The sequence below is a fragment of the Bos taurus genome, chromosome 7 (genome assembly GCF_002263795.3).
Source record: "Bos taurus isolate L1 Dominette 01449 registration number 42190680 breed Hereford chromosome 7, ARS-UCD2.0, whole genome shotgun sequence".
Lineage (NCBI taxonomy): Eukaryota > Metazoa > Chordata > Mammalia > Artiodactyla > Bovidae > Bos > Bos taurus.
In genome coordinates this window covers 61,500,761-61,513,831 of record NC_037334.1, presented here as the reverse complement: position 1 = coordinate 61,513,831, position 13,071 = coordinate 61,500,761, and the positions used below count along the sequence as shown (strand labels likewise).

Below are 13,071 nucleotides of genomic sequence, written 5' to 3'. Positions count from 1 at the left end.
ACAATTCAGACAGTGTACTAAGCCCTTGGGGTACAATATAAATGACAACAGTCTTTTGAGTCATCCCTTGAATTATCTCTGTTTTTCAGAGGAGGAAACTGAGGCTCAGGAGTTTAAATGACTTCCCCAAGATCCTGTAGCTTCGAACTGCTAAAGCTGGGATTTGAACCAAGCTCTGTCCATCTCTGAAACCTGCCCTGTCAATCATGACCCTTCTTCCTCAACTGTCCAGCCCTCGGGGAGTGCCCTGTGTGTTCCGTGTGATTCTGCACCCCCCAACCCCATCTCAGCTGTGAGGAGGCGTAACAGCCCTGGTGCCTGCCAAGGGTTAATGGTGGTAGGGGCTAAGTGATTCCAGATGGGCCAGCCGGATGGCCGGGCTGGCCGGAAACCGGCGGCCGCCAGCTTCCCAGGGGAGCCACCAGCAGCCGCCCCCTCCCCTCTGTGCTGCATCTCTGGCCCCCAGCTGTCCCCTTGCCCTGGGGCCCACCCGCCTCCTCTCCCTAGCTAGAGTCCAGATCTAAGAAACTTGTAGACAGAGCATCCCAAGTGCCCTCCAGCACAGTGAGCCCATCCTTGCTATGAACAGATGGGGAAACTGAGGCTCAGAGAAGACGAAGTACCTATCCAAGGCCACACAAGAAGTGCATAGCTGGGTCTCAGGACTCCCAGACTATCTGTTTTGGGTATTGGGATTTGAAATGCTTCCTTGTTCTCCCCCACCAGCCCTACTGACCTGGTCCTAGCAGCTGAACTAAGGCTTCAGAGGTGAATGGCCAAGGCAGATGCTAGGAGGGGAGTTGTAAAGACTGATGAAATCTTTGGACAGGAAGGCCTGACCCTGTGGTCTTTGGAGTCCCCGGACTTTCCCTATGACTCCCTTGCCACTGAGCTGGACTAAGCCCCCTCCCTTGGGAGACTCTCATAGCTCCCACCCCATCATGTGGACCTAGTCTGAAAAACCCTTCTCCCTCTGTGTGGTCTAACCCAAATGTTCTCCTGGGCAGTCCCCAGTGGGCCAAGACCAAGAAATGAGCACAAGATTGGTGACTGTGGTTGGTGTGAAATCCCAACCTCCTTCCTTTATGAACAGACACCTGGGGTGAGGTGCTAGAGGAAAAGGTTGTAGATAGAGGGCAGGATGGAAGGAGCTCTGGGCAGAGTCAGGTAGGGCTCCACCTGGGACACCTCTCTTTCCCTCTCTGGGACTCAGTTTCCCCATGTATTACAGTGGTAGGGGTAGGGTGACACAACCCAACTCTCATTAAAAATGATGCCTTTGGTCAGGAATCTGTTGATTAGAGACTTTTTCTGATCGGAGGAAATGAGGGTTGAAGAAATGAAAGGATGGGACTTCCCTGGAGGTCCAATGGTTAAGACTCCATGCTTCCACTGCAGAGCACGTGGGTTCAATCCCTGGTCGGGAAATTTCTGCATGATATGGGATGCAGGCAGGAAGAAAAAAAAGGAGAGGGTGAGAAGTCCAGGGGCTCCCAGAGAAGGCTTGGCAGACCTTGGTGAGAGGTTGGAAATGGAACACAACAGTACTGGAAGAGAAATAAGAGTTGGGGAAGGGATAACAAGGAAGAGGGTAGGACAGGAGGGCCAGTCAGCACTGTGGTGCGGGTCTTCGTTGGGGTCAGAGCACCTGAATCTGTTCTGGTATGTACAGACCTGACCCTGCCCTAGCTCTGCTGTAGCTGTGTGAGCTTGGGAAGCCCATCTGACTCCTCTGGGCTTCAGTTCCTTGTCCACACAATAAGGAAATAATTCTTTCCTGGTCCTCTGGGGATTTTGAGATGATAGGGGAAGATGTCTGGAAATCTGAAGTTTGCTGGGTGACCTTGAGCATGTCTCTTTCCCTTTCTGTGCTAATTCACCCCTGGACCTTGATTTCTTCTTATGAGAAGTGATTGATAACCTCAGAAGGGCTTTTTCTCTCTTCTAAGTCACCTTTTTTCAGAAGCCCTTCCTGATTCCCTCAAGCCTCAGGGAGTGCCCCCCTCTTCGGGCACTGTATCTCCCACTAGCTGGGTACCCTGAGGTCGGAGACTGTAACTTACCTCTGCAACCCCAACACCTGGCACAGTGTCTGGCACATGGTAGGTGCTCAGCAAGCGTGTTTAATGAATGAGTGTCGACTGAGTCACCAGATGGGTTATCAGAGCTCCCTCTGCAGATGGGAAAGCTGAGGCCCAGAGAGGGGACCCACCCCCGGGTGCAACAGCCAGAGGAGGCTACCACCCGAGACAGGCATCAGGCTAGTGGGCCAGGCCACTCTTTAATAAAAGTGACTCAGCGGCTGGCTGGCGTGGGCTGTGGAATTTCTAAACATCCCCTCACATCCTGAGTGAGCAGGCTACGGGAGGGAGCAAGCAGAGGGAAACGAGGAAGAAAAACAAGAAACTTGGGGGAAAAGAAAGAGGGAGGGGGAAACTAAAATTGAAAACAGACACACGCGTCTGTCCTCCCCGCCCCCAGCCCCCCTTCCCCCAGCTGGGCCAATCAGAGGCTGTTCTGCAGCCTTTCCCCCAAAGCAGGGGGGTGGGGGCAGGGAAGCCCACAGTGGGGTGAGCTCCTGGGGCCGCCAGCGGCCCGCAGTCCCTGCCCGCCCTGTCTGGAGCCAGAGGGAAGGAGGGACTGGGAGGAGAGAGCCGGGCCCCTCTGACCAGCGCCACCAGGCAGCAGCCTGCGCTGAGCGACCCGGGCAGCCAGACCCAGGGCGGCCCCTCCTGGCAGCCCTTCTCCTCCACAAGGATGCTTTGGGAGTGAGGCCACTCCTCACCCCGTAGCCCTTCACTCCCTCCATTCTCCTGAGGCTCTGCGAGCCTACAACGCTCCTCACTGTCCTCCCGCTCTGCCACTGCCCCACTTCAGGTCCAGCAGAATCCTTGTGATGCCAGGGGAGAGTAGGCAGTGAGGAGGTCTTCCTGGAGGGGGTGACAGCCCAGAGCCCAGGACTTTGCCCACACCTCAGAAGGCATCAGCAGCAAGGTAAGCGCTGGGAAGAGGAGGGAACCCCAGCCTCTTGTCCTGTCCCCTTGTCCCAGACTGCGCCTTCTTGGGTAGGTCAAAAAATGGAAAATATTTTTAACAAAACCAGATGGGAGGAGGCTCCAAGATTGTGGGCGACATCTGGGCTGGAGGAACCAGCTCTCTCCTGCTCAGGCTGCTTCTGGGGTGGGTGCCCCTTGCCCTCATCAAACAAATCCCAGGGGTTTCTGGCAGTGAGCGGGGAGGGGGGCCTTCCAAAGCAAAGCGCTGCCTGTAGGGGGCCGCGAGGAGAGCTGGAAGGAGTATGAAAGGGGATTTGGGAGATGGATCCGGAGATATATCCATGTATCCTGCCGGATACATAGAAAGGGAACCTAGCAGGGAACTGGGGACCTCAGACGCACAGCCTCTGTCCCTGGGCCCAAGCCTTGTCCCTAAGAATCTGTCTGGCTCTAGGCCAGTCGGCCGCCAGGCAACCTCTCGGGATTTAAATGGATTTGCAAATTTTCCGGATTCCTAAGATGTCCTTCCAAACCCCCAGCGGTTGGGAAAGTGCGAAGGCGAGGGGGCAGAGGCAGGCCCGTCCTCACGCAGGCTGGGCTGGGGGTCTGGGATTCAGCCGTCCGATCTGGGGGCCCCTCTGTGAAGAAGGGGGGTTGGCTATTGGGCCCTTTCCTCTGGTCACAGGCAGCTTCTCAGGCCTTCTCATCTTCCTCTTTCTCCGTGCCATCCTAAAACATGCATCTGATCACCATTCCTTCCGTGAGTCTCCCCAGTAGAAGGTACCTATGGAAAGCCTAAACTCCTAACAGCAGCTGCCACTCATAGACACATTGCATGATGCTAGGACCATTCGGCAGAGAAGGCAATGACACCCCACTCCAGTACTCTTGCCTGGAAAATCCCATGGACGGAGGAGCCTGGAAGGCTGCAGTCCATGGGGTTGCTGAGGGTCGGACATGACTGAGCGACTTCACTTTCACTTTTCACTTTTCATGCACTGGGGAAGGAAATGGCAACCCACTCCAGTGTTCTTGCCTGGAGAATCCCAGGGACGGGGGAGCCTGGTGGGCTGCCGTCTATGGGGTCACACAGAGTCGGACATGACTAAAGTGATGCAGCAGCAGCAGCAGGACCATTAGGGGTGTTTTCTATGCTTGATTTCATGTGCGTTCAAATCCAACGGAAGGGACTGATTTTATACCAAATTTATGGGTGAGGAAACAGAGGCTCAGGACAGCCACACAGCTGGTAGGTGGCAGAGCTCAGGAGATAGTAGGCTCCCTGCCCCATCACACCAGACTTCGGCTTTGTGTTCCTGCCAGTCAGATCCCAGGCTTCCCAGAGGAATTTTCATGCTCCTGCCGGTAGGCATGCCCTTCCTCACTACCTTGCCTTTTCCTTTAAGGACCCTCCCTCCTCTACCTCCTCCAGGCAACCTTCCTTGGTTCCTCCGGTCTTCCAAGAGCTTGCCATGCCCATCATCCTGGAGCCTTGTTGCTTGACCCTCTGTTTGTGTTCTGTTTACATATCAGAGATTGTTTGGGTCCCAGGCTTCCCCATCCTGTGTTCTGACCCCAGTTCCCCTGGGAAGACAGTGGGACTGAGCAAATGTGGTTCTGAAGGGGAGGAGGGACCTACTGAAGACCTTGTGTTCCCAAGGGTGAGCCCAGAACCCAGGCCTCTTATCTTCCTTCCTCTCTTCCTTATCACCCTCTGGGTGCCTTTCCAGAACCTTACATGGTCCTCCCGACATTTTTCTATGTCAAGGGGGGAGTGTTCCTGTCTCTGTGATCCCAAAGTACACAGATGCCTCTAGTGAGGTCTTCTGAAGTCAGGCCATCTTCCCTTGCCTCCAAGCAGCAGAGCCTTGAATCCACAGCACTTGGGAACATGCAGACTATGTTGGTCACCATCCTGGAGTGCTGACTCTGTGCTGGAACCTCTCGAGCCTTATAATCCCCATCGCAGGTCTTTAGAATCAGTATTATGATTACCCCTTGAAGACAAGGAAAACAAAGCTCAGAGAAGCTAAGTGACTTTCCCAGGGTCACACAGTTGGTAGAGTTGGTATGTAGGCTGAGGTCTGCCTGAAACCAAAGACTTAACCTCCTTGCTCCCAGGGAGGCTCTGGTCAGAGGAGAGAGTTTCCATCTTCCCTCAGAGCCTGCTCCTGAGTCCAGCACCTTCTCCAGCAGAAAGTTTAGCTCCTGGGTCCACCCAGCCCCGGCTTGGTCCTGAGTGAGGAGGGAGACCATCTGGTGAGCCCTCTCCCTTCAGTGGTGATCAGGCAGCCCTCCCTCCTCTGTGGGAAGAAGAGCTGAGACTTCTAATTGCCCACAGATGTGGGGCAGCGGAAAGCACCGTGGATTCAGAGTCAGAAAACCCAGCGCTTGTCCTGGCTCCTCTCAAATCCTGTGTGGCCAACCTCAGGCCCCCACGTCCTCTTTCTTGCTTCGTCTGCATCTGGAAGGCAGTGGGCATGGTGGGTAAACAACACCAGTTTCCGGCATCTGATGACGCCCCCTTGGCTCTAGCTAACTGTGTGACCCTGGGCCAATGCTCTGCCTCTCCGGGCAATAGGCCCCTCCTTTGTGAGCAGTAGGGTGGGACACAGAGTCGACAAGGTAATAATATAGATAAGGCACTTAGCATGGTTCCTGCATCTCGTGCAGCTGGACCTAACGCCTAAGAGAGCAAAGAGAGCGCCTCTGCTCTCCCCACCTCCTGTACAGGATGACATGGTTGTGACATTGGTCTGTACATCGTGAAGGGCTGTAGCCATGGAAGGGAAGGAACCTGGGCATCATGGCTGTGCTGAAGGCTCACTTCCATCCTCCAGGCACAGTCTGGCTCCGAGACCAGCTGCCTTTCGGGCCGAAGGAGGGAATTCTGGGCCTTTTGCTCAGATTGGGCTACTGAATGGTGAGGAGGGAGAAAGGAATGAGAGGGCCTCAGGCACTCCTGAAATACCCCCATGCCCTATTTCTGGCAGATGGTTCAGAACCCACAGACAGTGGACCCTTGGAAGGGGGAGATCTTCCCCCCTATTTTCCACATCTCCCCCGCAACCTGCCCATTGGCCATATCTTCCCAGCATCAGAGCTTGAAGCACCTCCACTGGGAAGCCATGTGTGAGAGAGGACAGAACTGGGAGCAGCCTTCTCTGAGCACTTTCATTGTGCTTTTTACATCCATTGCCATCAAGGTCATGGCTATATTCCTCAGCACTTAGAACAGGCCTGGCCTTCAGTGACTGCTTAATAAATATTTGCGGAACTAATTTAATCATCGCAGACTACCTCAAGGAGGGGACATAAACTCTCCAATTTATAGAAAAAGAAATGCCCAGAGAGGTTAAGAGGTTAAGTCAGTTGCTCTAAGTCCCACAGCTAGGATATGATGGAGTCGGGACATAAACCTGATGTTCTTGACTCCAGAGTCCATGACTGAGAGACTGGGTGGGGACTGGGCTTCAGCTGTGGGGGCCCCTCAGAGCTCTAGAGGTGGTCATCAGACCCTGGAACCCATCCTGTATGACTGTGGGTGAGTCAGTCCCTCTCTGGGCCTCAGTTTTCCCATCAGTAAAATAAGGATTTTTGAACGAGATGATCTCTGAGTTCCTTCCAGCTGTAAAACAATTCCAGGATTCCAAGCCGCGCCAGTCCAGATTGGCAGCCACACAAGCCCTGTTGTGTACTCAGGGATCATGCATATTTAACTTCACAATGAAAGGGTTTTTTCTTACCCCTTTTCTGCACGTTACAGAGAGCAGTCAGGATCGATGACCACTAATGGAAAATGGTGCCCTATGATCAAGAGGAAGAACTTTCTGACAATCAGAGCAGCCTGGAAATGCACTCTGTTTCTTGGGGGAGCTCTGAGTGTGTGTTTCCCCAGCAGCCACAGGCCTATTTTTCTTGGATACTGAGGAGGGAGGGTCAGGACTGCCTGTGAAGGGGTGTGTGTGGATGCTGTGACCCTTTGCTGATTTTTGAACTTCATATGCTCTGATTTCAAAGCAAGGCTTTGGCCCATGGTAGATGGACAAATGGTGGGGTCCACAGGCAAGGGAATGGATGCAGAGACCCACCTCTAATGGGAGGGGTGTGGGATTCACATACTGTTGCTCCCAGTGTAGAAGCCAAACCTAAGCCCCTCCCAAGACTTCAGGCCCAGAACCCTCAGGCCAAAGAGCTTCCTGAACCCCCAGGCCATGGCCCCAGGACCCCTCTTCCTAACCCCAGCCTAGTACAGGAGGTTGAAAATCAAAGCGTATCATTTTAGCTGTATTAGCACCCTCTCTTTTCCTCGCTTCAGATCAGAGCTCTTTAATGTCTCAAGTGCGCAAAGCCTTTCATCTGCCAGAGGTACCAGCTTCTCTGCCCTGTGATGGAAAGGGTCGTCACTTGGGAGGTGGGGGCAGCAGGGCCAGGGGGTCAGACAGTTCCTGAAGGTCAGAGATGAAAAGGACTATGGGGATCACTCTGCTCAACTTCCTTATTGTATGCAGGGGACACTGAGGTCCAGAGAAGAGGAGGGATGTGCCTCAGCCGTAGCACTGAGCCCAGGATCCAGCCTGCTGGCCTGGACTTTCCTCTGCTCCAGCGCACATGTTGGATCTTCTCCACCCATCTCTGTGGCTCAGGGCTCAGGGCTCAGGCTCCAGCTCTCACTAGATTGAGGTCACAGGGCAGAGTTTGGGCTAGAATGGAGCAACGCCACCCCAATGAGGGATGGGAGCCCCTCTGGGTAGTCTTGTGGACCATGGAGCCTTTGATTATATCACTTCTCCATCCCAGCCATAATTTCCTTTTATGTAAAACAAGGGGGCAAGGGGACAGTTCAGTGACCTCAAAGGTTACATCCAGCTCCACCCTTAGCCCCTGAGAGCTCCTGTCAGGCTTTGTGTGGCTGTGTCACATCTTACTGCTGTCCTGGTTACCTTCTGTCTTGGAAGTGGAGCCATAAGGGCTGTGACACCCTCCTTTTCCTCCTTTTTTAGCTTCTCTACTCCTGAAGCTGAGCCTAAGTGGTGGATAGTGGGAGGAGGTTCCAGCATCAGCCCCAGAGGGCAGGGCTCAGATTTACAAACCTGTCACTGAAGGCCCGGCTTCTCCTAGCCCAGGGTTTTGGGAATGAAGGTAAGGGCTCAGGGGTGACTCAATGGACTGTGGGCTATTCCACTCTTACCTATATTTCTGTTCTTATCATAATAATCTTATCTTATTATGTTCTTATCAGGCTGGGGCCTTTCTGTTGAATGGATAGTAAAAGTGATAAGTACACGGAGAGATGGATAAACAGGTTGGTCGATGGCTGGATGGACGAATAGATGGCCTCCCCTTTAGTCCAGGGAGCAGGGATGACTTCATAAGCATTCAACATGTGCAGGCACAGAGGATTTCATGCTTAGAAGGGCCTTGCCTTGAAATGCTTAATAGTATTTTTTAACAAGGGTCCCGACACTTGCATTTTGCCCTCAGCACAGCAAACTATGTAGTTGGTCCTGCCAGGGAATTCAGGCTGGGTTTGAGACGGCTTCATCCTGAAAGCTGGTCTTGCTGCCTCTACTGTCCCCATCTAATCCATACCCTCCCACAAACTGCCAGGCTACTCCTGTCGCCCACCCTGTGGAGGCCCTCCCCATAAGTGCTTAGAGTTGCCCTGTTGTCATCCTAGGCAGCATCCAGCCCCCCACCCTCACTGCCAATACCCTGACAAGTTGGCTCCCCAGTGCCTCCAGGGCAGAGCCCAAGTCCTTACTCAGCACCCCAGTGTTTTCCCAAAGTGACCCCTGCCCTCCTTCTCTGCCCATCACCTGCCTCTTTGCTGAAAAGCCCGTTTCCAGCCTCACAGTCCTTTGTTTGCCATCACCCGATGCCTCACAGTCTCCCACTTCCTTAACTGCTCATACAGAGCTTCTGTGGAATAGCCTTCCCTGGCGTCATCCCCCAGGGAGCCCAACTCACAGCCACTCCTCCCCCTCAAACCATCCTATAATCATAACAGTTACCACTGACTGAGCGCCTGTCATACGTCAGGAGCCTTTCAGCATCATCTCTACCTCTCATGGCAATGGAAAAGGGTGTCTCTTTTGCTGTTTTCCAGGAAAATGGGACTCAGGGAAGTTAAACTCAGAGAAGTCGCATGGTTATGAGGCAGTGGATTAAGTGGCTGGGATTGCTGCTCCTGGCCTGCCCGAGCCCCTCTGGGTACTTTCATTTCCCTGGGAGGCATCAGGCACTGTCCCCTGGCATCAGAGTCCCATATGTCTGTTCAGCCCCCTCATCACTCTGAACCATCACCTCCCTAGATGGAAAGGGTCACCATTGCCTGCTATCCTGAGGATCAGAGAGCTGACCTTCCACAGCCATTTGAGCTCTCATGCTGAGTAAGCATCTATTGAGCACCGGTATGCGTGCTAAGTCACTTCAGTCGTGTCCGACTCTTTGTGACCCTATGGACCATAGCCCGCCAGGCTCCTCTGTCCATGGGATTCTCCAGGCAAGAATGCCAGAATGGGTTGCCATGCCCTCCTCCAGGGGATCTTCCCGACCCAGGGATCGAACCCGCATCTCTTATGTCTCCTGCATTGGCAGGCAGGTCCTTTACCACTAGCGCCATCTGGAAAACCCATATTGGGCACCTACTGTAAGCCTGGAGAATCCCAGGGATGGGGGAGCCTGGTGGGCTGCCATCTCTGGGGTCGCACAGAGTCGGACATGACTGAAGCAACTTAGCAGCAGCAGCAGCAGCAGCAGGAAGCCTAATCCTATATGAGGAACTTAAAGATATCCCCCAGGTTGTTAGGTGGGCTTTCTCATTTGTGAGAAGTTGAACTAAGGGACTAAGACAAAGAGCAGGTTGGCAGACAGTGGACTGTTAGCCTTGGGTTCTGGTTCTGGAGGAGGGGCCCCCACCCCTGCCCAAGCTGAGCCTGCTGACACCGCCAGTAACAACAGCAGCGACAGTAACAATAGCAGCAACTCTTCTTGGCTTTCTCACCACCCCGTTTCCCACACGGACCCCTTTGCTGACAAGCCTAGCCTAGCCGGGTCTCAAGGCCAAGTGAGTGAATGAGTGAGTGACTTATTCTCCCGTGAGTGAATGAAGAAGAGTCACGTGGCCACTGACTTGGCCGAGGGCTGTGCGCCAGGCCCTGCTCTGTGCATTTTACTTGTATTAACTCATTCGAAGGCCTCGACAACTCAATGACGAGCCCGGACTTAGAGAGAGGAGACCCGAGGCACAGGGAGGCTGAGTAACAGCGAGTGGGAGACTCAGGGTGAGCTCCTGGAGGAAGGGGTCAGAGAACAGATGTGGAGAAAATAAGGGGACTAAAACGTGGGAGTTTTCTCCCCTCTGGCTCTGGCGCGCAGGAGGGCTATGAGGGGAATCTCAATGCTCTGTAATTGGCATCAATTAATGGCAGATTCTTGTTAGCTAGCTGCCCCACCCGATGTGTGGACTCTGGGCTGCTGGGGGAAGGCCGCGTGCTGGTGGGTCAGTCCACACGGCCGAGGCCCGCCTGCCCCCTGCCCACTTGGCTCTGAGAACCCATTCTGTGTTCGGCCCCCACCCCAGCCCGGGGCTGATCCCGGGCTGGCAGCAGCCAGGGGAACAGAAGGTTTGCTTGTCTGCGCCTGCCGCACCCCCCTCCCCAGTCTGAGCCTGGGACCCCTCTCGGGGGCTCCTTTGGCTGCCAGGGCCTGGCTCTCTCTGTTGCCATGGCACCGGCCGGAGATGAGGCTCTGGGGGGCGGTGGGGGGCGGGGTTGCAGGGAGGACAGCCGAAGGATGGTGGAGGCCTAGAACTCTGCAGCTGCAGGGGCCCCTGGGCCCTCTGAACAGTGGAAAGGGGGTGCTGGGGCCCCAGCAGGGGTAGGCCTGGAGCATGAATGCAGCATAGCATTGCACCTAGCCTGACTGCCGGGATGCTCTGTCTGCAGCCTTTGGGACAGGGCTTGTGGTAGACCAGAGCCCTGCTGTCCTCAGCAAGGACTCCTCTCCTCAGTGTAGATGCTGACCCTCAGGCTCTGCAGTGATGTCCCAGAAAGGTTCTGAGATCCTGCCTTGCTTAACTTCCAAATTCCTGGGTGAGCTGGGGTAGATCCCCTGCTCAGGACTCTGACCTCTGAGGACCTCGAATACCTGAGGGCTTGAGCCCGTTAGGGTGAACCCATGTGGTAGTGCTTCTCTGGGAACAGACCTGTTTCTGGGCAGAAGCTAGGCAGTCCAACATAGTGGTTAAGAATACATGTTTGGGATCAGTCAGATGGGCCTGAGTTTGAATCCCAGCTTATCATTGGCTTTTATTAATTTGTTGTGTGACCTTGAGCAAGTTGCCACACCTCTCTGAGACTTAATTTCTTCCTCTATGAATAGAAATAATGATTGTACCCTCCTCACAGGATTGTTGTGAGGATGAAACCAAATTCCCAGGTCATGTCATTTAGCAGAGTGCTTGGCTCTGAATTAGTAAGGGCTTTTGTTTCCACATTGTGGAGCATCAGAAAAATGAACGGGAAAAAAGATGCCCTGCTTGTGGGGACAGCGAGTCATTGATGGTGGCAAATGGAAGCAGGACTAATGGGCAGAGGGTATAAAGAGACAGACGGAGCACATGTAATAGAAGTTTCCAAACAGCCTGACCCCTGAGGAACCTGAGCTGTTCAAGAATAGAATGGGCCATGGTGAGGTGGCGAGATCCCTATTGTGGGAGGTGTGCAGTTGGGAGGCTTGACAATTGCAGAGAGGCTGGGGGAGAGGTGAAGTAGGAGGACTTACAACCCATCTCACACCTAAGAATATAGAGTTCTGTGAAAGATGATGTGACTGTCTGCCTCTTTGTTCTGCCAACTTCAGTTTCACCTGGCTGAAGAGGGGAGAGGTTGGAAAATAGAGGGTGAACAAACAAGCCTGTTGACTCCTTTATTGAGCTCATACTGTGTGTCAGGCACAAGCTTGACATCTTTGCCTCCTGTCTTAGAAAGGCTGTCACATGGCTGTTGAGCCTGTGTGCTCTGGGATCAGTCCACCCGGGATAGAAAAGGGGCTCCACCACTGGCGAACTCTGTGTCCTTGGGCAAACGATTTGCCCTCTCTGTGCCTTGTTCTCCTTATCTATAAAATGCAGAAGCAACACCGATGTCATGGATTGTTCTGAGACCATTCACATTAAGGGCTTGGCCCAGGCATTGGGTGATAAGAACTAAATCAGAGTTGGCTATTCTTCTTATTTTCAAGGTCTTCTAAGTCTTTGTTCCTTTTTGAAGGGGGCATTGAGGCCCAGCTGGGATCCAGAGGACTCTAATCCAGGGATCCACTGGGCCTGGGCAGAGCCAGGCCACAATGGCCCAGGGGGTGGCCGTGGGGACGAGCAGGGAGGCCAGTGAGGCGCCGGAGGAGGCAGGAAGCGTTTGCTTGGCGGGCGGGTGGACAAGGGTATGTGGCGGGCCTCCCTCCCTCTCTGACCTCCTTCTCAGGCCGGTTCCCAGCCTGTGTGGGGACCCAGACCCCCTCCCCTGGGCCCCCAGTGGCCGCGAGGCACACACTGAGCGCTTTCCCACGAACTGTTCCAAGTAACTAGGGCTGCTCCCCCTACCTCCAAGCGCCTGCTGCTACTCTGCGGCGGGTGAGGGGTGTGTGGCAGGAGAGAGGGCTCGGACTGGGAGGGATCAGTCCATGTTTTATCAGCCTGGCTCCAATCCAGACAGATGTTTCGTTTTACTTTGAACTTCCAGAAAAGAGGTCATTTCTTTCCATTGTGTCCCTGGGGAGGCCTCCTGGGGAGAGAAGAACAGAGTGAGTGACAAGAGCATGGGGGCCTCACTTGGGCCCCTAGGGAGCTGGAAGGACAGCATCCTGCCCCCTCCGTGGTGATGAGCTGTCTGTCAGCAGGGCAGGGAATGAAGGTTCTTACAGGCTGGGCTAAGAAGCCAGCTTTTATGTAGGGTGGATGGAGAGCCGTGGAGGCACCAGGGAAGGACATGGTTGGGTGGGGATTTCAGGAAGGTTGCTCTGGTCAGGGGATGAGAACAGGCAGGAAGGCTCAGACTAGAGGCGATGTGGTACC

General features: G+C 54.1%; 1 protein-coding gene and 1 non-coding gene across 8 annotated transcripts in view; both read left to right on the top strand.

Annotated features, from left to right (window-relative positions):
- Positions 1-2,597: 2,597 nt before the first annotated feature.
- The window catches only part of PDGFRB (platelet derived growth factor receptor beta), a 37,592-nt gene continuing 27,118 nt past the window's right edge, over positions 2,598-13,071 (top strand). For 3 of the 7 annotated variants that reach the window (XM_059888219.1, XM_005209589.5, XM_010807466.4), the window contains exons 1-2: positions 2,598-2,994; positions 8,000-8,138. Coding sequence is in view for 2 of the 7 variants with exons in the window: in XM_005209589.5 (XP_005209646.1) it covers positions 8,133-8,138 (6 nt within the window). In the remaining 5 variants the exon portion in view is untranslated. 7 annotated transcript variants of the gene reach the window in all.
- On the top strand, positions 10,707-10,786 carry MIR1777B (microRNA mir-1777b). The gene has a single exon (NR_031216.1). It is a non-coding gene; the product is annotated as a microRNA mir-1777b (primary transcript).